Source organism: Natrix helvetica (assembly GCF_964273705.1).
Source record: "Natrix helvetica genome assembly, chromosome: 14".
Lineage (NCBI taxonomy): Eukaryota > Metazoa > Chordata > Lepidosauria > Squamata > Natricidae > Natrix > Natrix helvetica.
Window position 1 is genome coordinate 1,076,805 of NC_138564.1, and position 26,385 is coordinate 1,103,189.

The following is a 26,385-nucleotide window of genomic DNA, read 5'->3' on the forward strand; positions in this document are numbered from 1 at the left end:
TGGGACTAACAGACCAATAATTAGAAAAGAGTTATGGGAAACCGTTATATACGGTAACTGCTGCAAGATTATTACCGGCATATGCAAAAATAAAAATGGAAAGACTCTGAAACGCCCACAATGGTTGGTGAAGATGGCAGGATTAGGGAGATGGCAAAATGGCCTTGTTTGATTAGAGGAAGGACAATAATTACATTTATTACTGACTGGAAGCCCCTGATGGACTTTTTGCTGAAAAAAAGAAAAAAATGTACCTCACCCCAAGACCTCTGGCTTGTCGTCTTCCATTCCTACCTTAAGGGCAGGTGCCAGAACGTACTTTTGGGAGGGGCCACCTTCTCTCCGTGGCCGTGGGCTATGGAAGACTACCAGGCCCTCCTCTGCCCCCCCCACCCTTTATGAAGGTCCCAGGTGGGACCACCTGGAATTCTGGAGCTGGATGTTATTTTATGGGATAACCTTGAGATGTTTATGCCTCGTCATCAAAGGTGTTGACCTCTATGAAGAGAGTCTCTGGATTTGCATAAGATGAAGAAACTAAAGCCAAATTCAGGGAAGTCCTCAGGGACTCCTGGTTGGTGATCATTTCTATCCAGTCGTAGACTTACCTGTGCCTCCTGAAAAAGCACTCAGGGGGCTGGGGGTATATTTGAACCTAGTCTTTCCTCGAGTGCTCAGGTGAGACTGGTGGTGAGGGAAATTAGCTCCCTTTATTGTCTCCCCTAGCGTCTATCATCCATGCATGGTAATACAATTTACGTGGGGATCTCAACGTCGGAAGAAGTATTTTGAGAAGGAACCACACACAAACAACAGTCATCTAATTCCAGGAGAGGAGAGGAGAGGAGATGAATGTGGGCAGGAACCCTGCCACCAAATAGGGTCTGTGTGTGAGGCCCTGCATGGCAGGGATAGCCCAAAGCGGCTAGACCGTACGTTGCCTAAACCCCCGTTCTCCTTGGAAGAAGGTGATAAGGATGACCCATCTGGATCCCCCCTCCCCCCTCCCCCGCACCTTGGTAAAACTTCCCCAAACAGTCATGAGGAAAATCAAAGTAGTGTCCTATAGGATACTGAAACATAGAAACATTGAGAGCAGCTTTTTTATCGCATATTCAAAATATTTAATAAGACAAAAGTAACAAGAATATATTTTTACATAAGTTAGTTGGTTTTTAGAAGATGGCTAAAGAATTCAAGAATATTTAAAGAATCTAACAAAGAACTTCCCTGTTAAGCCTTCTTCTCCTGGAGAGTAAGAAGCTTCTTTAGATTTCTTTCACCCACTTGAGTGCTTTCCTTGATAAAATAATTTTTTTGAGATCTTAATATAATTCCTTCTTTATCAAAAGTTATAGACCGTCACTGCCAGAAAGTGGGTCAGAGGCTTTCTTCCCCTGCTCTCCGTGCCTCTCATTCTCCAGGCTTTGCTTTTTTGCACATCTCCCTTTACCCCAGGCCCCCTTCCTTCCCCCCCTCCTCTCCCCTCCCTCCCAGGCCAGAGCAAGGACTCCTGGAGTGACTCCTGTATGAAGCCCACCTCCTGTTGCTGGGCTACAATGCGTTGCCACCTGCTTAGAAGAAAAATATAGGTCTTCTTATAGAATGCAATACAATTGGGGGAGGGGGGACAGGACACAAGGCCTCATAATTTAGACTCTGGAAGAAGAGGTGGAAGGCTTCCTTCCTTCCTTCCTTCCTTCCTTCCTTCCTTCCTGCACCACGTCCAGAGAGTTCATGGCCAGGACACCGTTTGGTGCAAAGACTCCTCTTAAGGCCAACAGAAGGATGCTGGGAGGCGTAGAGCCAGTTCCCCATCTATTTCCTCTAATGCGAATCTCCACAGAGGGAATCCCAAGGAAAATCTGTCGCTATTTGCAGGCTCCGTGAGGAAACTGAGCATTGGAGTGGGGAACCCACTTGGCAGCTGACAGACAGTTTGTAAAATGTTTTTGCACTGTGAATGACGTACAAGAGGCACAAGAAAACGTTTTGGCTACATTCTTCAGGGTTCATTCTGGCCAGCTTCAGGACCTAGTCTGGTCTCAATGCCCATCCAGAGTGTTCTCAAGGCTAAATTGTGGAACTGGATTATATTCTCGACAGCTCACACACCGGCAACATTCAAAGTCCTTTGCCAGGCACGTTGAAGAATGCAAAATTACGTTGAGTGGGAAAAGCAAAGAACATCTGGAAACAAAAGGTAACAGACGTGTATTCAAAAAGGCAATGGGTTTCTCTCGGGTGTGAGCAGATTGACACTTGGCCCTTCCAGGGAAAGGGGGGGGGGGGAGAAATCTCTTATTTCATTGCCCAGCAGCAAGTCCTAGCACTGCCTCTTTGCCAAGGCCTCCCAGGGAGGGGGAGCACTAGACACGCCCTGAAGATCCCTGGTCCTGGAGGATGATGCTGCTGCTCTCCCAGGGGCAGGTGAGGCACTCCCCCCCCCCAGGGTTGGGCCAGGTTGATTTAAAGCAACAGGTGGAGACCCAAGGTTGTTCTTCCATCTCCTGATCAGGACTAATTCCACCTATTAAACCAGTTTCAATCCCAAGAGTACAGCCTGCAGAGCAGGACACGCCTCATTCCCTTCAATGTGCTGCACAGGGAGACCCCCAGAAGCCCCCTAGTCAGGAACAGCAGCTAAGCAGGTAGAGAAGCTGCAAAGCCCCGGCAGACCCCACAGGGGCAGGAGCCTTATGCTGACCAGGTTTTGAAAAGCTTCTCCTGTCCTGTGACCCAAACATCCTCTTCACCTGAAAGAAACCTATCTGGAGCACCACCAAAAAGAAAAGCTAAGAAGAAAGAAGTTAGTTCTTCCCAAGGAAAAGCCCACCGATCTCCAGATGGTCGTCTCCTGGACGCTGGGGCTGATCTGCCTGCTCTCCCAGGTCCCCCCATTTAATGGAGGCAGGGCCTTTATTGCAATAGAACCTCGGAAGAGGCAGCCTTAAGACATGACTCCTCGGCTGTGCACAGCCCCGGCGGGACAGCCCCCGCGGTCAGGTGAAGGTGGCAAGGAGAAGGCACCTTTGCACTTCTTTTACTGAAGAGACGGAGATGATCTCAAAGGGCTTTGATGAGGCTACCAGAAGCCGCTTCTTCTGCTCTGGGGAGCATTGGGGTGTCACAAAATTAATATTTACCGAACTTTTAGGAACACTTTCTAAAGAAAGTCTTTGTGATACAGTCAGACGACCTTCTTTAGCCTTGTGCTTTTTGCAGCTTATATTCCGTTTAGTCCCTGGCAAGAAAAGGACGAAATCTTCGTTAACACTTAATGTGGAGTTTGCCCAATCAGCTCGCTCAACTGACCAGAGGGGTCCACCAAAAGAGGCCAGTTGGTTTTAGGGCACAGTCTTGAGTTTCTGCTTCTCTCCACTCTTCCTGCTCTCAGGTTTCAAAGTATTTGTAAATTGCCGTGACGTAGAGCATAACGTTCTGCCAGTCTGGACGCTCCATTCGTACCATTTCATTAATATCCTAGCAAGAAAACAAGAAGGAAAAAACAGAAACATAAAAAGATGCCAGTCATGTAGAATTAACTTCTTCCCTTCTGAATATAAGCTTGCCTATAAAAGTAATTACATTAATAAATAAAATCCTGCAGGCTTTCAGCTACGGAAAAAGCTGTCTCTGAAAGCAGGTCAGGGCTGGGCTGCTTTCCTTACACCAAAGGCGTAATTGTATCTGATTGTATCACAAAGACTAAAGAAGAAAGAGTTCCTAAAGGCCCGGCTGGCATTCAGACAATCTGTGTTACTGGTCTGTGTGAACCAGCTTCAGCACTCACCTGCAAAGAGAGCAGTGGTTTGTGATGTTGTCAGGTCGTCTATTGGGTTGGGAGGGGGAGGGAGAGAAGGGGAGGGAGAGAGGGGGGAAGAGAGAAGGGGAGAGAGGGGGGAAGGGAGAGAGGGGGGAAGGGAGAGGGGGGAAGGGAGAGAAGGGGAGAGAAGGGGAGGGAGAGGGGGGAAGGGAGAGAAGGGGAGAGAAGGGGAGGGAGAGGGGGGGAAGGGAGAGGGGGGAAGGGAGAGAAGGGGAGAGAAGGGGAGGGAGAGGGGGGGAAGGGAGAGAAGGGGAGAGAAGGGGAGGGAGAGGGGGGAAGGGAGAGAAGGGGAGGGAGAGAGGGGGGAAGGGAGAGAAGGGGAGAGAGGGGGAGGGAGAGGGGGGGAAGGGAGAGAAGGGGAGGGAGAGGGGGGGAGGGAGAGAAGGGGAGGGAGAGGGGGGAAGGGAGAGAAGGGGAGGGAGAGAGGTAGGGAAGGGAGAGAAGGGGAGAGAGAGAGGGGGGAAGGGAGAGAAGGGGAGAGAGGGGGAGGGAGAGGGGGGGAAGGGAGAGAAGGGGAGAGAAGGGGAGGGAGAGGGGGGGAGGGAGAGAAGGGGAGGGAGAGGGGGGAAGGGAGAGAAGGGGAGGGAGAGAGGGGGGAAGGGAGAGAAGGGGAGAGAGGGGGAGGGAGAGGGGGGGAAGGGAGAGAAGGGGAGAGAAGGGGAGGGAGAGGGGGGGAGGGAGAGAAGGGGAGGGAGAGGGGGGAAGGGAGAGAAGGGGAGGGAGAGAGGGAGGGAAGGGAGAGAAGGGGAGAGGGAGAGAGAGGGGAGAGAGACTGCCCTTCTCAATGCCCCAACTTTGCACTATTGTCAATGCCTAAGACTGCCACTTGGGCACCAATGGGATCATCGTTGCACAGACTTACCAAAGTGGATTTGATGCCAACGCTCTCAGCGGCCTGGAAAGCCAGCGTGAAATTTCTTCTCTGAAACAGAGTTAAGGCACAGCAAATAATTTAAATACCCAAAAAACGGCTTAAAGGTCTTTCCTCACTGCTAGATAGTCCTGAACGTACGACGACAATTGAGCCCAGCACTTCTGTTGCTAAGCAAAGCATCTGTTAAGTACGTTTTGCTCCGTTTTCCAACCTTTTTGCAAAAGTTGTTAAGCGAAGCACATGGTCATTATGTGAATCTGGCACTGATTGTGCTTGTCAGAAACCAACTGGGAAAGTTTTACAAGCGATGACCACGTGGCCCCATGGGAATGCAACTGTTATAAGCACTGAAATTCCCATCGTGCGACTGACCACGTGCCCAAGTCCCTTTTCTCAAGGCTCAGAAGAGTCATTGAAGGGAGGGTTGTGGACTGGGGCACTCCCTGCCCCCGAGGGGTCCGTGGGGCTCTCTGGGCCTGCTTTGTGTGGCATCATCGGTGCTACTGTGGGGAAGGAATCGTCTGCAAGAAAACAAGGAGCCCCCAGGTCATCCCTGAGCTTCACCCACTCCCCTCCTTGGGACCAGCTGTCCACTTTCACAAAAGTTTTGCACTGTCCTTCGCCTTTCACGGTTTATCAGAATTTCTCTAATGGAAATAGAATATATTCTTCCCTTAAGGAAATGTCACTGAAAGTGAGCAAACGTTTCACCCCTTCCAAAATGGATCTCTGGGAATTTGAGAGATTTCTCCCCAGGACTAAGGAGAAATTTCCCAATGCTTTTACCGCAATTGATCAGCGGAACCACCTGCCTCCAGAAGTTGAAAATGCTCCACATTGGAAGTTGGGAGGAAGAGATTGGACAACCATTGGTCTGAAGTGGTGTAGGATTTCCTGCCTAAGCAGGGGGTTGGACTAGAAGACCTCTGAGGTCCCTTCCAACTCTGTTACTCTGTCAAATATGCTTGTGGGCAGAAGTCGAAGAACAGAAGGCTGATGGAGATGAAGACAAGCCAGTCCTGCGACAAGCAGAGACGCTGCAGTGAGAAAAGGAGCGCAGGCAGGCAGGGAGGGCACCAGGCTCACTCCCCCCCCCACAACACACCAGAGGCTCCACATTCTGGTTTTTTTCAGGGTGGAAATGTGTTTAATTAATGGCCCCGTAGGAGCTTTTCTCAGTCAGCAAAATTAACCCCCGTCCTGGAAGATGAGCTCCTGGCTCATGTAGGATTGACAGTTACAGCCTGGGTACTGCAGGCAAAGGCCCTTTCCTCCAACACAAATGTGAATTTACCAAATAAACACACACACACACTTTCTTTCTTTCTTTCTCCTCTTTTTTACCAGGCCTCCCCTTCCTCTTCACTGTTTCAGAGAATCCTCCCTGGATCCAGGCAGCCCCTGATCTTTCTCTGACTTCCATAACTCAGAGGAAAGCCTGACAGTCTATGGGGCAGAAAATCAGACAGACATCAGACAGATGGCTTTTTAATAAAGTCTTGTTAGTCAGAAAAGGGGCTACCAGTTTTGCAACTCTGGGGCTTCTCTGAGTTCATCCTGCTGGGTATTTTGATAGTTTGCTTGTCCACCATAAAGTTTTCCTTTTCTTCTTATATTTACTATCTTAAACAATTACTTACTTAAGATACTCTAATTGTTCTCTCCTGCTCAAGGAGGAAACCCTATATCATTTCAGGCAAATGGTTGTCCAGTCTCTTCTTAAAAACTTCCAGTGTTGGCACACAATTTCTGCAGGTAAATTGTTCTCATTGTCAGGAAATTTCTCCTTAGTTCCAGGTTGCTTCTCTCCGTGATTAGTTTCCACCCATTGCTTCTTGTCCTGCCTTTTGGTGCTTTGGAGAATAGGTTGACCCCCTTTTCTTTTGGCAGCCCCTCAAGTATTGGAAGACTGCCATCGTATCACCCCTCGTCCTTCTTTCAATTAACTAGCCATTCTCCGTTCCTGCAGCTGTTCTTCATATGTTTTAGCTTCTAGTCCCCTAATCATCTTGGTTGCTCTTCTCTTTCAAGAAAGCCACCAGAGTCCCTTTGGATAGTGACAGTGGGATGGGAGGCATATACATTTATTAAACATTTGCAGAGCCTCCCTCGGACACAATCAGTCTGTTCCAAGCGGGAGGGCTGCTAGGATGCAGGTCAAGTGACTGGGCTGCAGCCTTGCCTACTTCCTGGTGGGCCTATACGGACAGAAAGAACTGCAGGCGTACAAAGGGGGCTGGGAAGGCCCAGAAAGAAGGCTCCCTTCGGCATGGGCAGGCTCAGGCAGTCTACCTTGTCCTGACTGTTCAGCTCCTGGTAGGGAATGTGTGCCGGGAGGTAAGTGTGGAGGACGGCACAGAACGCCAAGCCATCGTTCCAGCTGCTGCTGAAGTTGGTGATATCGATATTCTGAAATGGGGGAAACCAAAGCAGGTAAGAGAAAAGGGGCTTATAGTCTTAGATTCAGAACACAAGTTAAGACGGAACAGGAAGCAAACAAAAACAAGGGAGAGAGGGAGGGAGGGAGAGCAGCAGGGGCTGCTAGCCTCCGAGCATCAGAGTCACTTAAGCAATCCAAGCCAATCTGCACCCTGCTCAGAAGAGGAAAGCAAACTGGAGCATCCCTGATGGATGGGTGTTTGTCTGCTTCAAAATCCCCGCTGGGCCTCTGGATGAAGGGATGCCCTGCCTGACTGCTCTTGCCCCCTGCAATGCCCTGGGAGGAATGCCGGCTCCTCCTCTTTCTCTCTGGGGTTCTCAGCTTCTGTTCATGGAAGCCTCCTGCTGCCCTCCCCTGCCCTCGTGTCAGGTTCTCTCTGCGTCATTTCACATCCCGTGGCTTCAGGGTTTTATCAAGCAAATTGTGACTCTTTTGCAGAAGGAGTTTACATGTCCGGGTTATGGAAGAGGAGCCGTTTCCATGAACCTCTCAAGAGAAACGTTTTGCACTTTTCTCTTCTTTTGCTTTGTCACACAGAAGGCCTCTACTTGGGTTCTTCCCTCCCGAGGCAACCCTGCACACAGGATGTCCTTGGGTCAGATTAAAGCCCCAGAAGAGCAGCGGAGAAGAGATCCCTTCCACCCCTCTGGTCATTGTAAGATCTACGGCTTGTATGTGAAAGTCTGAAACGGATGCAGCTGCACAATGGGAATTTTAAACAAGGTTGAATGTGGCTTTTTTTTCATTCTTACAAATACAGGGGCTGGAAAGCAAGATGTGGACGGTGTTCTCGCTTGATTTCGTTTGTCTCGTGGATGGTGAGAAAATGCTTAGCACTCAAACCCATCTGGCGGGGATCTCTGCCATAGTCAGTAACCTCTGGCAGCCCTGGAGATTACTTAGGTTTTTGATACATTTGGGAGAGTGTAAACTTCCCCTGATTCGGGTTTTTTTTATGAGATCACTTCAACTATTTAAGGTCACTGGCAAATGCCCAACTGTGCTTAGCTTTCATTCTAAGCAAGCAAAGGTAAATGAAGATTTCTGCAAAGGAGCTTGTAATAACGTTACAGGTTTATGGAAGAACTGCTGACTGGCGGCAACCTTGCTCCCATCCATGGCACTGTTTGCTCAATTTGCTAAGCCACCGACAACTAAATGCCGAGGGCTTATCTCTCTCTGGGTGATGCTCAAACACCAGGACATGAGGTCTCTAACATTTTGCTGAGAGACCACTTAGAAATCGTCTACACAAGTTGCTAAGTTTTTTTCTCAATTAAATATATTTGTCAGCACAGAAATGTCGGTATAGGTAACCATTGGCAATTGTATTTCTCTATATGCAGGATTAATTCCACTATTACAAATGGGCATCAGGTTGGCTTATGTATTTGTTAGCTAGACAATCCTTCTTTGACAACATTGTTGTGTTTGTTCCTCTCTATTGTAAATGGAAATGTGTATCAGAATATCAGAAAACGACAGTGACATTTGATAGCTACAGAAACAAACCGGTGGATTAACTGCCCTTTAATAGAGGCTGCAGACTGACTAAGGGCTGGGAAAATGTAGAAAAACAGATTCTCCAGAAATAAATGAACCATTTGCTGAATTTGGAACATCTACAGCTACACATGTGTAAAAAGAAACAGAACAAAACCAAAAAACCCCACCCTTTTTATAGACATATCTTGATAAAAAAGATCTATCTAAATATAAAATATACAAGGCAGAGAAACTCAACTCCCTCCCCATAAAATGATTCCAAATGATGTCAGAATTCTTTGGAATTGTGCCCCCCTTTTCCTAGCCACAGAGTTCACTACACCCCAATATTTCAACTTTAGCTCACTGTAATCCTCTTTAAGGTGCCTGTTTGGGAGTCATAATACTGTAAACCACTTGACTTTGTTAAAGAAAACAAAGCATAAAGAACAAAGAGCCACGACGTCATTAGTTCCTTAGGCAGTTTCCCAACAGAGTTTTCTTTATCGAACTGGGGTCAGATCTGCCAGAAACACCATTTTAGACAGGTGGCACTGAGATCATGAAACGAAGCAGGCAGCCCCGTGAGGACGGCTGGGTTCTCTGAACGGACACAAGGGGACCAAGGGGCCCTGTGGGTGGGTGGGCCTTGCAGAAAATCCACCCTCGGAGCCCTGGGTGGTCCAGGCTATTCATCAGGGGAGCAGCAGACAATTTGGAGCTCATAAGGTCTCAACCTTCTTTGAATACATTTCCTTTTTTTCTTTACGGTCCCAGACTCATAAAACGGAGGCACAACATTTGAGACATGGGAAACCCACCCACCCCAATTTGAAGCAGCTAATGTTGAGACGAGGGTATCCACTGATCTCTAGGAGCCCCAGCTGGGTCTGGTTGAAGGAAGAGCAACCTCCTGATCGGAAAGACCATGTCCGGGGCCAAGGGCAGCACAACGGTCACAGCAGCTGCTTGGCCTCTGCATCTGAGCAGACACACACAGGAAGTCGGTATAATTGCCTAGAGCAGGGGTGTCAAACTGGCATCCCACACCCAGGCCACACCCACCCCAGCCCCCCGAAGGGAGGAAATGTCACGATGCATCGCGTGGCCTGGACTCTCCAGAATAAACCAATTTGATCAAAGGAAAAAAATATCTTGTATGGAACAAGCAACATACAATAAAGGACAATGGAAAACCTACAAGGGGGCCACCACAAGGGCGGTTGGTCTTAGCCCTATATTTTTGTAAGCGTATAGCTCAAATCCTGTTTAAATTCCATTAAAACTTTATCTGGGTTGAGGGATGATCCTGTCTGGAATGAGGAGAAAGACTATGCCAGCCTTCCCAGGGGTGGGGGGAAAGCCCCTTTAGGAGGGCAAGATGACCCAGGGCTCAGCCCCAGAGATGTGCTTCAGCCAAAGATGAAACCGGATCCGTGGCAGATGCAGCCGAGCGCTGGTGCTGTGCAAGGATCGCTTCCAGAAACAGAAGAGCCTTTACGGCACCTTACTTGGTTGCAGTTATGGCTTCAGTTCTTATGTGCTACTGCAATGCCTCCCAATTTGCACAGAAGCATCTCATGCCACAAAAACCTCTCTGGGAAGGTGATCAACAGATGTTGCCCCTAATTTCCTCCAGAGTCTCTCGGGGGAACTGAGGAACCAAAGGCAACATAAAGGCTGCACTGGAAGTACTCAGATCAAATGGGAGCATATCCCAATCTAAATGAGGGTATGGGGGGGGGGGAGGTATTCTCTGGATACATCCAAAGTAAATATTTATGGTATAGAAATCAGCCACATGTTCACTAACCGGGTGGCAGTTAGGAGGAGTCTGTCTTTATTGTATATTGAGAAAACATACAATAATTCAATCCCTCTTTGGGGAGGGGTATTAAGGCTAGTAGAGGGGCCAGCATGGCAGCCGCTTAAAAATACCAAGCAACCAGGCAAAGGAATGGCAAAGCGAGAGGACACATGTCAATTAACATCATTTCACTAAGTCGGGGACCAGCCTCTGGACAACAGCCCACTAGTGGGCCATGTGGTGTTTGCGACTGGACCACGGAGACGGCGGATGGGTGGCGGGTGCATCTTTGCTTCGTCTGCGTGAGCAGTGTGGACGCCACATGCCAAACGGAGCTGCGAGCATGTGCTCGCTTGTGGGCCCCTCATGCGGAAGCCCCCCTTCTCTCTGTACCCCTTGTTGTGTGGCCCTGAAGGCTGCTGAACAAACGGTGCTGCCAAGGACGACCTTCGTCTTCTGAATTGCCATGAACCTTCCAGACTGGCTGGGCAGAAATTTGGTCAACAAATTCATCAGCGGTTCTATTTCCTGAACAAACTTTTGAAGCCTTCCATCTGAACTACACAATCTATAAAACCAACCTGCTTGGCATATTTAAAGCATTAATACTAGAATTTAGAAAATCCGGGTAATATTAAAAAAAAATGAGCACAAGGCTTACTGAAATCTAATTTGGGAATTTAAAATTAAATAATCATTCTATTTCTTTAAAAAAAACAAAAAACTATCCAGGCAGAACAAGCGTAGACTGTTCATGGCTGTTTTCAGCCCAACAAGGTATATATGGAGTGCAAGTATAAAAACCAGACAGCTTCCCCCCCCCCCCCCTTTCCAGATTCATTCCACAACAGAAGAGCCGGGCAGAGAGGAGACGGCCGGGAGGGATTCTGCTTAAAGCAGCCAAGTGAATCTCTGAGGCTCGATGCTCAGAAGCAGCCACCTCTCCGTACAGGTAGAGATGAACCAGGTGCTCTGATTAAAAGGAGCAGCCTGAATGGTTCGCAGTCTCTCTTTCTCACCCAAAGGAGAGCAAAGAAGGAGAGGACCGTGGGTCTTTTGAGCAGGGAATCAACTCCCACAGTCTCAGAGACCAGCAGAGATTATTCCAAGTCTCGGCTGCCTTTTGTTTTTTTTCCTTCCCAGAGGTTCCATTCTGCGCTCTTTCTCTTCCGAGGCGGGAGGGGGAAACAGCCATTTCAACCTCCGGGAGCAGGAGTGTCAGCTGCTCTGTCAGAAAAGACATTTACCTTGTGCAAAGTAACCAGAGTAGCTATTAATAACTGTTCGGCTGGGACGCAGCACAGGAGCTGCTCCTGCAGGCACAGGACATACCGGCTCCCTCACGCTTGAGATGGCGGAGGGTGCCCCAGCCTCGCTGCCCTCAGCCTGTGCGCCAAGCAGAGGCCCAGCCAGGCTTACCTCGTAGCCCTCGGTCTTCTTCTGGCACCACTTCAGCAGGGCGTTTCTCTTGGAGCCCCCGTACTCCCTCGCCAGGGCAGACAGAGGGTCCTTCCTCTCCTCTCTGGAAAAGAAGGAACAGGCTTTGCTCAATCAAAGTCCCCCAAACACGGAGAGGTGCCACCTGTGTGCTGTGCCCTGCCTGGGTTAGAAGGCCCTGGGCCCAGAGCCCCTTCCGCCACCCAGGAGCGCCCTTGCCTAAGAGGTGGCAGCCAAGCTGGGTGGGTTGCTCAGCACACGGGGGCAGATTTGGGGAAATGGGGGCAGAAGGGGCGGGGGGTTTTTATAATCATGGAATCAGTCAGAAGCATTTGGTACACATACATGAGGTGTAAACATAAAGCGTTCCTAAACTTTAATGCAAGTTTAGAGAATCAACTGATAACATCTCCCTGCGACTCCTGGCTATTTGAGAATGTCACCTTGACCAGTTGGGGCGTTAACTCCAGAGAGACCTTCCACCGAGGCAACGCAAGTGGGGGGGAGAAGAACAGCCCACTTCCTGAAATCACAGAGTGGTCCTCTCGCACACGGAGGGGCCTCCCCGAGAAGCCAAGGCGAGGCAGGAGCCAGACACAGGCCGATGGGCCCTAATTCTTTTGGGAGGGCAGCCCCCCGGAGAGCCTTAGCCAGATGCACTGAGCTTCCAGTCCCAGGAGGCCTTCTGTGCATGTGCTGACAAGGTGGGGGAGGGGATAACGTTTGAGACAGAAATCCCACCTTTCCTAGGGCTTCTCTTTCTCAAACAACGGAGGCCTTTTCCTTTGAGAAAAAAGAAAGGAACGCATAACAGCCGCTTTCAGGACCAGAAATGAACAGACACCTGGCAGTGCTCTGGCCAAATCCAGGAGGGCCTCTCCTGTGCCAATTGCCTGGAAGTGAACAGGAGAAGCAGGTCGTTGTTTATTGCCAAAATCCATTCATTTCAAACTTGGAAAGGTAAACTCCTCCGATTAAGTCTTCATGATTCATGCTGTTTTCTTTTTAAGTTAATTTTAATTTATGTAAGGCATTTATATGCCACACAACTTGAACATTGTGGTTCTAGGTAGTTTACAATAAACCGAAAGTCAAGAAAGCAAAATAAACAATGGAATGAAAAGCCAATGAAAACTCAGGACAAAACCCACAGGAGGCCAGGGTTCCTTGGCCGCTTGAAGGCGGCTGGACTCCAGTTCCCAGAATTCCCCCTAGGAGTTGAAGTCCACACACCTTGAAGCAGCCACGGTTGAGAAGCCCTGCGACAGGCCATGATGGCTCCCCTCCAGGTGGGGCTCCAGGCTTGGCAGACCTTCCTAAGGTCAATTGGGTTGGGGTATCGGGGGGGGGGGGGCTGTTCCAGAGGGCAGGGGCCCTAACCAAAAGGCAGACATCCCAGGACCCATCAGATGGCCCAGTTTCAAGGAAGAGGCCCAGAGTGGCCGTCCGTTGGTGGCAGGGTGTGGAATGGCCAATACCACACCATACAATGCGTCAGTTGTTTTATTGCCTTCTTCCAAGGAATTTTTCCCATTCTTAATCCAGCCTTCAGCACTGACATTTCCCACCAAGGACCAGCCACGTTAGGATCTGCTTATGCTTCCTGGGATCGGCCAAGGATGCTGCACCTCCCACAGCTCCAGTTGGAGAAAGGTTGGTCTTCAGGGAACTGCTTTCTATCGCCCAATTTTTGAAGAGGGAAAGAACTACAAGAAGCCTATTTCAGCTGCCTATTTGCAAAATTGGATTTTTTTGTATTTCACCAGGGATGAGCAAAACTTTATATGTGGTCTAGACACAAATAAATCTGTGTGATTGGTCTTGGGCATGGCATGGACCCAGAACAGGAGCCTTCAGGCCGAAGGACAAAGAGGCAGGTGGCATGCAGGGACTGTGGGGAGATAGGAAAAGGTGGCACTGGGGAGCCTAAGGAGGGACAAGGAAAATCCCAACACCCTTGAATGGGGTCTGTGACAACTGGCCACGGCCAATGTGCCACGGCCAACTCACAGTGAGACAATTAGCCCCAACCAACTCCCTGTGGGACAAGAGTTACACTAATATCAAAGAAATGGTGGAATAGAATAATTAAAGAAAGGATGCAAAAGGAAAGATAGAAAGAAATTTGAATGACAAAGATTAAAATAATTAAATCGAATTGTTAAATTATCCCGCAGCAAGTTGGCCATGGTGAATTGACCATGACAAGTTGGCCGCAACGAGTTGGCTGTGGTAGGTTGTCCCATTCCGCCTTGAATGCCTGCAGCTCCCACATTCTCCCTGGTATGGTGTTTTCCTTCGCCTCCCCGACTCGGCTACCAGCATCACCCATGCATTCCCATAGAGCCAACTGGATGTGCTGGACTTGAATTCATGTGTGTGATGGTGCCCAGTGGGAGGAAGGGAAAGGAAGATGCTGGGAACCCTGAAAGACAGGATGGGGCCCAGAGGCCATGCAGAGGAGAGAACCTGCTTCAGCACTGCCCTGCTTGCTGGTCAAGCCTCTCTAGGATTTTTTTTAGCCCAAACCAGTCAAATATTCCAGGTTTTAGTGTGGCTGAACTGAAATCCGCCTGTGCTGAACCTCTGAGCCAACAGTGCATTTCCCTTGAAATGCTACAGAAATGCAGTTTCCATCTGATGCACACCTTCTACAGAAATGTGCAAAGTCCAGAATTGGCGTATCGGTGGGAGGGACGGCGCATCATTTAACAAATAAATAAAACTTCACCTGCAACTGAAAGCAGACGAATCAAGGACCGTGGTTGCCTCCCTGCTGTTTCGGAGGGACTACCTTTCTCTATGTATAAGAGTAACCACAAACTAACTGCTGATCCACAAAGAATGCAATCCTTCCAATAGGGGTCCATCAGGATCGCATGTAGGAACTGTGAGCATCCCTCAAAACCAAGTTTTGCATGTTTTCATAATATCTCACCTGACAAACCAGAGGTCTAAATAATGATTTCTGTAGATCCTCTGATTTTCAAAATCTGCTGGCTAATCTGACTTCCAGGGCCCACTACTTTTTTGCCATTTTCAGAAAGGAAATGCGTGGAAAATACAGTGTAAGTCTTCAAATAGCGGTAAAATAGTTTCAACATAATGTTCCAACACAAAGAAAAGCATTATATTCTCCCCACCAAAAGGAAAAACCTGCAACACCACTCTCCTCTGTTTTTTCAACTTTCATAATTCTGCAATTCTCTGTATCAAAACACCACAATCTTCTCTTGCCTGATCATTTTTTCCTCACTTTGAAGCAGATACTATCCATTTTAACAGTCACCAGCATGCTAAAATGTGATGAAAGAAATGGCAGGTGTTACGTTTTATGGACTCCCACCTACCCAGTCCAGCTCAATCCCATTTCTCATTCTCATTCTGCATCCATTTTTAGTCGGTCTGTAATCCTAAAGATCTCCAATGCCTCTGCAAGGATTCCCTAGAATTACCACTGCTCTGCCAAACCTCCTCGTCTATGGGTCTGGTTGATAGACTTTTAACTAGATATCTATGGATGTAAGAACATAAACTACATGTTAAGAATATTTTAAGTCTAAACCAAATCTTTCTTTAAAAAGAAAACAAAAATCAAATCATCCGTAACACTGCAAAAGAACAGTACAGCTTGTTTCTAAATTCCAGAGAGGAACACATTTTATGTCAAGTTCTTTGTTTTGAAAATAATGTTTCAGGAAACAAATAAAATGAACTGTGTGCACACAATGAGAAGTGGTTTACAACAAATATTAATCTTATAAATGAGTCTGTCTATTAGGTCAGCTGCATTCCAAGCCCAAACCAGTTTAACTGTTTTTTTATGCTGGCATTCTAGGCCTTGACTAGCATATTGTTTAGCTATACTTTTTTCATTTCTAAGGATATCCTTATTTTAAAACATACATATCTAATAAATTATTTAACATCCATACTAACATATTAAATAAACATACAGCAATAGCTGAATAACCTATCCTTTCATCAGATGGCACTAAGAATTGACATTTGGTTGGCTCAAAATACAATATCTATTCTTCACAAGGCAATTGTCAACCTGCGGTGCTTTACTACAAGCTGGAGAAAGCTGTTTGATTCAAAGTAACATCAGTACAAGTTGAAGGTTATGATTTTATGGGGTTATATTTTATATTTTGATATTGTTAGCTACCTACAACCTTGGGGAACGGGCAACTTACAAGCAAAACAAACAAACATTTAAGCATTTTAGCAGACTAACCACCATTTAGCAGACAAACCACCATTTGGTAGCATCTACCAAAAAACGGATGCCAGTTTTAGCTGCATTAAAAGAAGCATTCTCTTATTCAAATCAAGCTACCTCACCCTAGCATCATATTCTAGACCCACCCAATGTACGTCATCCAACTTGAAAAAGAAAGGGAATTTTGCTGGGAACCCGTGGAGAATGCTGAGGCACACAAATCCGATGGAGAAGCAAGCTGGGAGGACAGCCAGTAGGAGAAGCACCAGGGGAGGATGGATAGATCTACTCTGGAGAGCAGAAGATTCAGGACGGTATTTGGCCTCGGAAACAAGAAGTGCTGACAGAGTTTTGGGTGCCCCAGAAAACCAAACTGGAACCAGAGAGCCATAGGAGAAGGAGTGGCAGAGGTAAAAACAGCCTAGAATCCCTACGTAGCCACAAGCAGATGAAGTCCAATCCCCCCTTGGATTCCATGGATCCAAGCTGGAACTGACCCATTCATTGAGAATATTCCTGCATGCTGACATGATTAGCAATACGTCAGTTTCATTGGACCTTCACTGATCTTTCCTGCCCGACATGGGAGAAGCAACTCAACAGAGCCGCAACTCAACTCAAGAGATGGCTGGTGGCTGTAAGCGGAAGTGTGGAGAGTTGCTTAACAGTCAATGTCTTCCTCAAGGGCTGCTGCCACTGCCGCCTTCTCTTTAAAGGGCACTTCATTGGAAGACGGCTCTAACTCCACCTGTAAAGCACGGGGGGGGGGGGGGGGGGCTGGACTACGCGAGGTGCACAATTCCTCCCGAAAAGGACAGCAAGAGAGTTACGTATGAAAAGTTTATTTTTTCTCAGAGTACCAAAGCAGTTGAGCAGAAACTCATGTTTTAAGTTCCCTTCAATGGACTATTGCTGTCTTCTCAGACTGCTGTTTGTTGCCGTATCCAAATAGGCTTCATGCACCATTAAAAGCACTCACAGGGTGTATTTTAAATACTACTCAGCTCCTTCACTCCGTGCAGCACTGGATTTCAATGGGTGCAGGAATGAGAGAGAGGGGCATTCTTGCGCCATGCTGGGGATTAACAGCAACTAGCCAGAAGCAAGAGGGGGGAGTGCCCTGCATCCAGCCAAGGAGATGCTTCAAAAGCACACAAGCGAAGGCCAGCGAATGTTCTGGCAATGGCCAGCAGGCATGCTCCTAAGTGGCACCGTCAACCCTCAGGGTTAGGAAGCCCAACTGGAGGTCCCAGTGACGGACCTCACTAGCTCTGCTGGTCAGGGCCAGAATGGAAGAGACCAATGAGCTGTACCTTATTCGACTCCGTGTTGTAGGAGTGACCGATGCTGTTGGTGAAGATGAGAGCGACAGTTGTGGCGAAGCGGTCCCAATTGCTACGAGGGAGGCTGGAGATGTTCCATCGGGAGTGGTCATCTCCCGTTTGATTTCTTCACTGCTTCGGCGAGACACTTGGATGGAAAATTGGAAAGCCTGGTGTTCAATTTCATACTGGATCCTACATTGGCAATCTGAGCATTTTAGTACCGTTAACAACCCCACCCAGTAGGTGCTGCCACCACTGAGTTTGGTCCAAAAAGTAAGGTCTAGGCTTGTTCCTGAACTTCAAAGGACAAACTCTAAGGGCTTAAGATGTTCTTTAGAAAGAAACTGCATTTACTCTACTGATCTAGATCTTAAGTTGTAGAAGTTCTATTCCACACACAACATCTCAAAATCTGTTTGGCAAGGAACGAATCTCCTGTGTCTGCTTTAAACTATCTACTTTTCTTCTGTCCGATTGCAAACAGAGGACTATCGCATAGCAATAACCATTTTCTTTACATATCACCCGTTAACTGTGCTCACTGGGATTAGATAAAAGCTAAGGTTGAGATTCACCCATTTCTATGCGTTATTTCACAAACCACCAATATTATAATGAAGTGGCCCTTCATACCAGAAATATCCAGAAGTCCTATTTGAACACTCTTACAAGTGGACATTTTCTAAGGATGTTCGCAACACATTATACAAAGAATAGCTTGCCTCCCTAGTACCCATCATTATCCCATTATTACCAGAGAGCGATTTAGCACTTTCCATAGCAGGAACTCTTGGCAGAGAAGCTGGTCTGCTGGTAGAAGAAGTTCTCAGCAAATGATCTGCACAGAAAGGGAATGAGGAAACGTCACCTCAACCTCAGCACAAGACCTGACCTGATCCTGCCTACAGGGAGAGGTGGCAGAGTGGATGACCCAATACGATAAAGACCCAGTACTTGTGCGTATGAGTATACGTTCACGTATATGCAAGCTGGCTTACTGCTCCATATGTGGGGGGTCCCAAACTTGAGACTTAAACAAAACTTTCATCTAACCTTTAAAATGCTGCCTTCAGCTATGAAGAAGTGGTCATTTGGGCTGAAAGACAGAATTTTTCTGGTGCTGCAACTTGGTTGGGAAATTACTCTGCAAGCAAAAATTGGCTTTTCTTTTCTCTCAGATAGATTCTTCCACGGGCTGGATATACTTTCCTTCTACTGAGAACCTTATTATGTCTTAAATTGTTAGCATGCATACTGTAGCTTCTTTTCTCTAGCTTATCATCCTGTTTTCATTTGTTTAACTTTAATTTTGGAATTTGTTCCAAATCACACTGAAAATTGTTTTTCAATTAAAAGAATGGGATAAAAGTGATTAGGTGAAATAAACCAAATGATAACTGCATAAAACCCAGGTAGGTAGTATTTTCTGATCTGGGTCAGAAGCGATGCAAGCGTTTGGCAGGCCCTTTCCCATTTCTGTAGAGAGTATAATATATTTGGATTCCAATTTACTTTCCCGTTTATATTAAATAATGCCAATGGCATTCAAAAAACAACTAAAAAGGACTAAAACAAAGTATTATTTTAAGCGGTGGAAGAATTGCTATTGTTGATGCTTTGCTGTTATTTGTCCAAGTTCAAAAGGAAGCCTATTTCTTGTTCACATGAAAACTATTCCTGTGAAAGTCTATTTTAAAAAGCCCAGCCATAAATCAAAGAGCTACACCCAGATGTGAAAACCATTCTTTCTTACCGGAAGGGGCCTTTGAAAGGAAAAGTTGATAAGTAAACCTACCAAGCACCAGAAAAATATTTGGAAATGGAGAAATAAATATTATAGTTCACTATTGTCTCATTTTTTGTTCAAGAAATACTGTCCCAGTAGAAGCAAAAGTGAATAAGGAAAGTAGGTTGCATCCAAGATCTGTGCAGGTGTGCTATGGAGGACTCTCTATATAGAGGAACATTTGAATTTGGATTTCCCCCTCATTAAACACACGAGTCAGACCCCTTCTGGATAATCTTTCAAAAGCAGCTTGTTCATATGTGCAGAGAAGATGGTTTCTAAATTGCTCCACTGGTAAAACACAAAGCATGTTTCTCACAGCTTCTGGGATCTCATCCCATCCACTTTCAAAGTAGAATATCTCCATCAATAGGACTTGTCCTAAGAGGAAAGCCTCAGCATAGGGCAGAAGGGATCTGTCCCAGAGGTGGCATTCAGCCAATTCGCACTGGTTCGCGCAAACCGGTAGTGGAAATTTGGCGTGGGTCATTGAACTGGTAGCGACTGCTGGCTGGTCACGCCTCTGAACCGTTCGCTCAGTCACCGCTTGCTCCCTCTCCCACCCTGTCCGCCTGCTTGACACTCACTCGCCCTGCCTGTCCAACGCCGATACCAATATGTTGCTGTCAGCTTCTATTTTGCTTGCTTGCTATCAGCTGCCATAGAAACAGGGAGGGAGGGGGCTTGAGGTATTTAGGATGGGGAATTTCTGGTGCTGGCGGAGTTATCAGGAGGGAGTTTAGTTCTCAACATCTTCTGCACATGCTAATGGCCTGGGTTTGGGCTTGGTCAAGGTCAACGGTTTCTGCATACCAACTAAATGAGGCTTTTTGAAGATGCACCCCACATGACACCTTAGGGAGTTGCAGATTGCTCATCGGGTTGGGGTAATTGGGGGGAGGGTGATGGGCAAATGTTTGATATGTACATGTTTGCGCCTTTTTGGCTCAGATCTTGCTTTCCTTTGGCTGCTTTCTTTTCATAACCAGTAAAAGTATCTTTATCTCTACAAAAATGGAGTTGGGAGTTTTCTTTCTTGGTTATTGAAAGAGGCACGCTTGACAGTTGCCTTCGCTTCATCACGCGGCTTCGCCAGTCGCCTCTGCACCTTGCTAGTCACTCCGTGCCTCGTCTGCTCTGTTCAGTTCACCAGTAAGCATGTTGCCCGCTCACCCTTCGCCTTGGGTTATGGGCTGGGGCCCCAGGGATGCGCCATTCCTTGAGGCCCCAGGTTAATGTGCCATTCCCAGTGCCAAGGCCAGAGCCACCGCCTGCTCTCTCTTCACCAGTTGCACGCGTCACCCTCTTTCCCCCTGCTTTCGCCCTCACCACACCACCTCTGTGTTCGGGCTGCTTAACTTCCTCCTGCGGCGTCTGGTCCGGACTCCGGAAGGCAAGCTGACCTCCGGTAGTTTTCAGCGGCCCCCAGCCAGCTGCCACTGCTGGGAAGCGGCTGGCAAAGAAGCGTCCCAGTGGCCTCCTCTTTGAGAGCCGTTTTGTGGCTGCAACGGCTGGCTGGGGGCTGCTGAAAACTACTGGAGGTCAGTTTGCCTTCTGGAGTCCAGACCAGATGCCGTGGGAAGAAGGTAAGTAGCCCAAACAAAGAGGTGGTGGTGGGGGAGGAAGCAGGACTAGGGCCGGGGCTGCTGAAGGAAGGGAAACGAGGCGACACATGCGACTGGCGAAGGGAGGGTGGGGCGGCTTGCAGGTAGATAGGTAGAAGTTAAAAAAAATTCCTACCTTTTTCTGTGGCCGTGGCTTGTGGGGGGTATTATGTGACTGGGTTGTATAAGTGACATAAAGTTGGCCACGCCCACTCAGTCACATGACACTCCCTCCCCCACCTAGCCACGCCCAACAAACCGGTAGTGAAAACCACTGATCTGTCCCGATGTGATTCCTTTCCAACAGAAGTGATAAAATGCCTAAAGCCACGCAAAGTTTTTCTAAACAGGCAATTTTAGCATCACTCCAGGAATTGACATGTTTTTTAAAAAATCAGGGGAGGAATTGGCTGAGGGAACCTTTTGCCCACTGGAGCAGTGAAGAGTCTCTCCTTTGGGCTCAGCCATCACCGGAAGACGCTTCCAAAGACAAACCAGTCTCTTGTTCTGGAAGGGTCCAGAAGACAAGCAACAAGCCACAATTCAGCCCAGCCAGCTCTTAAAAGAGATTGCAGGCTGTCAGTGACTCCACCTTGGGGTAAAGATGTGGAGCTGATCTGCCTTCTGCAAAGGTCCTCCCAGCTCAGCCCCCATCAGTGCATGTTTCTGAATTACAGAAACTCCTCGAGGATTCTAAAAATGTGCCTGGTGATGTTCATAGCAAAAGACGCATCATACCTTGAACTGGAATTTCCGCATAGCTGGACCTTTTGTCTGATAAAGTTGCAAGCGGCTTAGGAGCAGAGATTGGTCCACTGATGGAATGTCTCTAAAGGGGTGGGAAAATTGTTTTTGAGAAAAGGAACCAGCTTGTTAAAACACAACTGTTGCCATTAACCACTTGAATATTATGTCCCTATCTGAATTTTAAACACATCTCCAAGAGAAGCACCACTAACCCCAGTAGGTCATTATGATTCAGCTGAGCAAGTAATGGCAGAAGATCAGGCTCAAAACCAGCCAAGCCATCAGCTTATGCTGGACTCTCAGTTGTGGGTCCCTCACTAGGGAACATAAATGACTTGTTCCAAAGATTGTGGCTGTCGGGCTTGGCTTGGAGACCTTGTTTCAAGATTCCCTAGAGGGTAATTGAGTATTTTAATTATATTGTAATCCATCATCACATTCACAGTGCTGAAGACTGAAGTGATACCTTAAGGACCCTTGGCAAGAATCAGTTAGGCAAATCAGATGTCGGCTACCCTGGGGCCACGAAGCCTGGTTTAGCCATTATTTATTTACATTTATTGGCTGCCCAAGCCCAGTAGACTCGGGGCGATGTAAAGATATAAGAGCAGCTAAAAACATTAAATAAAGCCAACAGTCCAGATTAACAGAGTCTAATAAACAACAAAATGTAAGCAAATAAGAAGCACCGAGGGACCCAAAGGCAGGTTCCCACAGCTTTCCGGAACCCCAGGAGAGAAAGTCACGATCGTTAGGGGAATCATGCTCCAGAGAGGGGCCCCGACAGAGAAGGCACCCCGCTCAGGTGCCACAAGATGCCAACGTTTAATGGAGGGCACCCACTTAGTGTACTGGGTAGGCAGAGTCAGTTGGGGACAAGCCAGTCTCTCAAGTATTATGCAGATAGTCCTTGCTTAACGACAGCCCTATTTAGTGATGGTTCAAAGTTACGATACTGCTGAAAAAGTAACTTTATGACCAATCTTCACATTTACAACTGTTGCCATATCTCACACTCACAAGATCTGCACAGTTGGCTATGTAGAGGCAATGGAGCAGCTCATGTCGTGTCTTGCTTAATGGCCGTGTTACTAAATAATCAACTTGCCCTCTCAATTTTGGCTGTTAAAGAAGGACTTCCAGTTAATCATGGTTTGTAAGGAGTTTTAAACAACCGTTGACTTACCTGAACGGTCCTTCTATGTGCGCTGCGAGGGGAATCCAAGCATGGGTTAACTTTGTCCATTAGCCTAGAGACTGAGTTACGTAATTGTTGACCACGTCTCCTCTGACTGGGGTAATTCAGTTTTGTACGAAGGCTCAGCCGATCCAAGAGATGGAACAAATGTCACGAAATGCAATAGTTAAGAGGTAAGTAAACCAACGATTGGAATAGTAGGCAAAGGTCAAATGCCCGGACCAGCCGAAGCCGAGGGCGGGTTTGGATTCTTCTCGCAGTGCACATAGAAGGACCATTCAGGTAAGTCAACGGTCGTTCTCCTGTGCGCTGCTTAGGGAATCCAAGCATGGGACATGCCAAAGCAATGAAATCAAGGGCGGGAGCTAGGCTGCTCAGGGGCCCTAGGTGGTGAAAGAACCCTCTGCAAGACTCGCCGCCCAAAAGAAGCCTCAGCCGAGGCATATATGTCAACTTTATAATGTCTGACAAACGGCGATGGTGATGACCAGGTCGCCGCCCTGCAGATGTCTTCCACTGAGGCCTGTGTCGCCCAGGACGCCGTGGTAGCAGCACTCCTGATGGAATGGGGAGTGATGCGTCTCAGAAGCGGTCGGGATTGACTGTCGTAGGCAAGGGCGATACACACTTTCAACCAGGGTCCGATGGTATGTGAGGAAACCTTCTGCCCCATGGATGATGGCTGAAAGGACACGAACAGCGCTTCCGACCTTCTGAATGACGCAGTGCATTTCACGTAACGACGGAGCGCCCTGCGAACATCAAGGTGACGCCACCGCCGCTCCTGTGGATGTGAAGGCTGCGGGCAGAAATCTGGAAGAATGAGTTCTTGTGCTCTGTGGAACCAAGAGTTAATTTTTGGAAGGAACGCCGGGTCCAACCACTGAACGACTCTGTTCGGATGGATGATGCAGAGGTCCTCACAGACCGACAGCACCGCCAGTTCCGAAACCCTCCTAGCTGATATAATTGCTACCAAGAAGACAGTTTTAAGGGTCAACAATCGGAGACTGATTGTGCGGATGGGCTTGAAAGAGACGCGAATTTGGCCACGTTGAGGGTAGCATCAGAGGAAAACTCTAGCGCTGCTACCAGTTTGTTGACGTCTTGGTGGAGACGCATATCATCAGGAGCCAGCCTGGCCTGTAATTGCCTGAGCCACACTAGCGAAGTCCTGCTGAAGAACGAGGCTGCTGTGGCAGCCCACAAAGCCCAGGCAGCTGCCTGGTGAGTTTTGCGAATGACCAGCTCAGCCTTACGGTCCCCAGCCTTAAGGCCCTCTGAAATTTCGGATGGGATCAAGGCTAGAGAGGCCAAGGCTGCAACTGGAGGGTCCATCGTAGGGAATTGGAGAATCCCGTCCAATTCAGGGGTGGAGGTGTAGAGCTTCCTGTCCCCATAGGTGGGGGAACAGTGGTTGGTTGGGCCCATTGTTTTTGAACAACGTCTGAAAACAGTTTTGGAAAGGGAATGGCATCCTGTTCCTGTACCTGCTCAGCAAACAAGCGCTGAGATCAAGTCCTACCGCGGTACTAGCCTGGGTGCCGCCCATATTGGTCGTTGCTTTGGCCTTGTATAGAAGAGATTTAAATAAAGCAGGCCGGAACAAGCTGGAAAATGCCTGCTTGTTCTGCACTAGGCCCTTGTCATCCCTTCCTCTTCACCTAACACCGATCCTTCACTGTAGACTGGGGGAAGCGGTGATGGGGGGTCAGCCTGGGAATTAAGGGTGTCCCTAGCTGAGGTTGCAACCCTGGGCCTCTGGGCCCTGCGATGCAACTCTGCATCCATGCCCTGTGCGGGGCAAAGAATGGCGAACCAACTCACATCCGCAGCCGCTAGCTGCTGCAATTCTTCCAATGCGCTGGTGCCCCCCGGCCGCGAGAGCCTTAAGGGGAACCGCCGAAACACCAATGGGAACAAGTCTAGCCCAGCATAATTGCTGCTCGTCGAAACGAGCAGACAACGTGGCTCACGCTTGCTTGAATCACAATTCAGTCCAAATGCACGAAATAAAACCAGACGAAAGATATCCAGAAAGAACAACTAATTGAATAAGAATAATAAGGAATAAACAAAAAGAAACAAGAAGTAATTTGTCTAATGTCCCAGAAAAGAATTTTTTTACGTCTCTTTAGGCTGGACTGAGTTAAAAAACTGAATTACCCCAGTCGGAGGAGGCGTGGTCAACAATTACGTAACTCAGTCTCTAGGCTAATGGACAAAGTTAACCCATGCTTGGATTCCCCAAGCAGCGCAGAGGAGAACTAGCAAGTCTTACTTTGGGTCTCACTGTTTTCCTAACTGTGGCTCAGTAAAGAAGGCCGTCCCCTTTGCCGCCTAAGAAATAGGTGGATTGTCCCCTCTAGGAGACCTTGAGACAGGTGAAGCCACATGGCCAGTCACGGCTTCTCCAGAGAGACAGCAGGAGGTACACAACCTATGTGGTTTGGGCACTATTATGGGAAGCCAACGATAAATAATACTCTTTCCTGAAAAACATTCTGGGTTTGTTTCTTGGCGTAAGGCTATTGCTGTTGCCAACCTGCGCCAGGCCTGATCAAACCTGTTGATGCACTGACCTGCATTGGGGAGACAGCGGCTGCCGGAGGGGTTTTCAAAGGACTTGGGCTCAGTGGAGTTCGGGGGATTGTAGCTCCAGCAGGACTAGGAACTATGGAAGAAGAAGAAAGCGGCTCCAGATTTATATCTCATGGCATAAATAACCTAGGAAGAACCCCTCTTCCCCTTTCCTCATACCAAGGAAAGAGGAACAAGCATGGCTGGCAAGGAAGTTCAGCTCCCCCTGGCTAGGAGTCTCCCTCTGGGTGTCCCTGTGCAACCTGGGCATTGTCACTGCTTTCTTAGGGCAAGATCTAGACTGATCTTGGGGCAAGGAAAATCCCCTAGAATTTGCATTTCAGGGGGATGTTCAAGGGGGTCCAATCTACAATCTGCAGAGCCAGAGGTGCTGCCCCGTAAGCCCCCATCCCCCCAGCATGGACTTCTCTTACTGGAGCCCTGGAGTTTTTGAATTTCCTTCTCTCTGCCTAAGCCTAATAGATTTCAACCAGTCCCTTCATAGTCAGCATGTTAAACAGTGAGTAGAATGTAGAACAATTTACTTGAAGGGTGGATTGTTTAATTTTTAGTGCTGCTTTTACTCCTAGGATACAAGCGGAAATTAAAAATAATAAAGATAAACTAAGAATTTAATTGGTGCACAGAGTGGGACAATTAAACGATATTAAGATGAATGAAAGGGACCCTGATGGGTCTTAGATCTAAAGAGGCTAAACTGGTACTTTCTTATGGCATCTGTCAATTAAAATGCTTTTGACAGATGTACAAGGACCAGATGCTTTAGCAGTCTCAAAAAACATCCAGAGATGGTCTCATGTTTGAGCTCTCTTTTCTTCATTCTGACTCATTTCCCCCCTTTCTGCCATCTTAATTTGGTTTTGTTGTTGCTTCCTTGTTTTTAAATGTTTCTAGCAATTTGTATATTGCCCAGTCATTGGGATTTGGATGTATACATTTAATAAATTATTACTATATACACAACAATGTGAAATCACAGCTGCCAGTTCTTTAGCTGGTGTTGGCGTAACGAGCGTATTACATGAGCCGA

At 47.7% G+C, this 26,385-nt stretch overlaps 1 protein-coding gene across 3 annotated transcripts in view; it reads right to left on the reverse strand.

Moving 5' to 3' along the window:
• Positions 1–1,100: 1,100 nt before the first annotated feature.
• SPECC1L (sperm antigen with calponin homology and coiled-coil domains 1 like) overlaps positions 1,101–26,385 on the reverse strand; it is a 61,310-nt gene continuing 36,025 nt past the window's right edge. For all 3 annotated transcript variants that reach the window (XM_081966678.1, XM_081966677.1, XM_081966676.1), the window contains 8 exons: positions 25,337–25,428; positions 21,548–21,638; positions 18,174–18,257; positions 17,408–17,564; positions 11,852–11,954; positions 6,993–7,109; positions 4,689–4,748; positions 1,101–3,483 (listed from right to left, as the gene is read on the reverse strand). In XM_081966678.1, the coding sequence (XP_081822804.1) occupies positions 3,394–3,483; positions 4,689–4,748; positions 6,993–7,109; positions 11,852–11,954; positions 17,408–17,564; positions 18,174–18,257; positions 21,548–21,638; positions 25,337–25,428 (794 nt within the window). In that variant the 3' untranslated portion in view covers positions 1,101–3,393. The remainder of the gene's footprint in view (positions 3,484–4,688; positions 4,749–6,992; positions 7,110–11,851; positions 11,955–17,407; positions 17,565–18,173; positions 18,258–21,547; positions 21,639–25,336; positions 25,429–26,385) is intronic.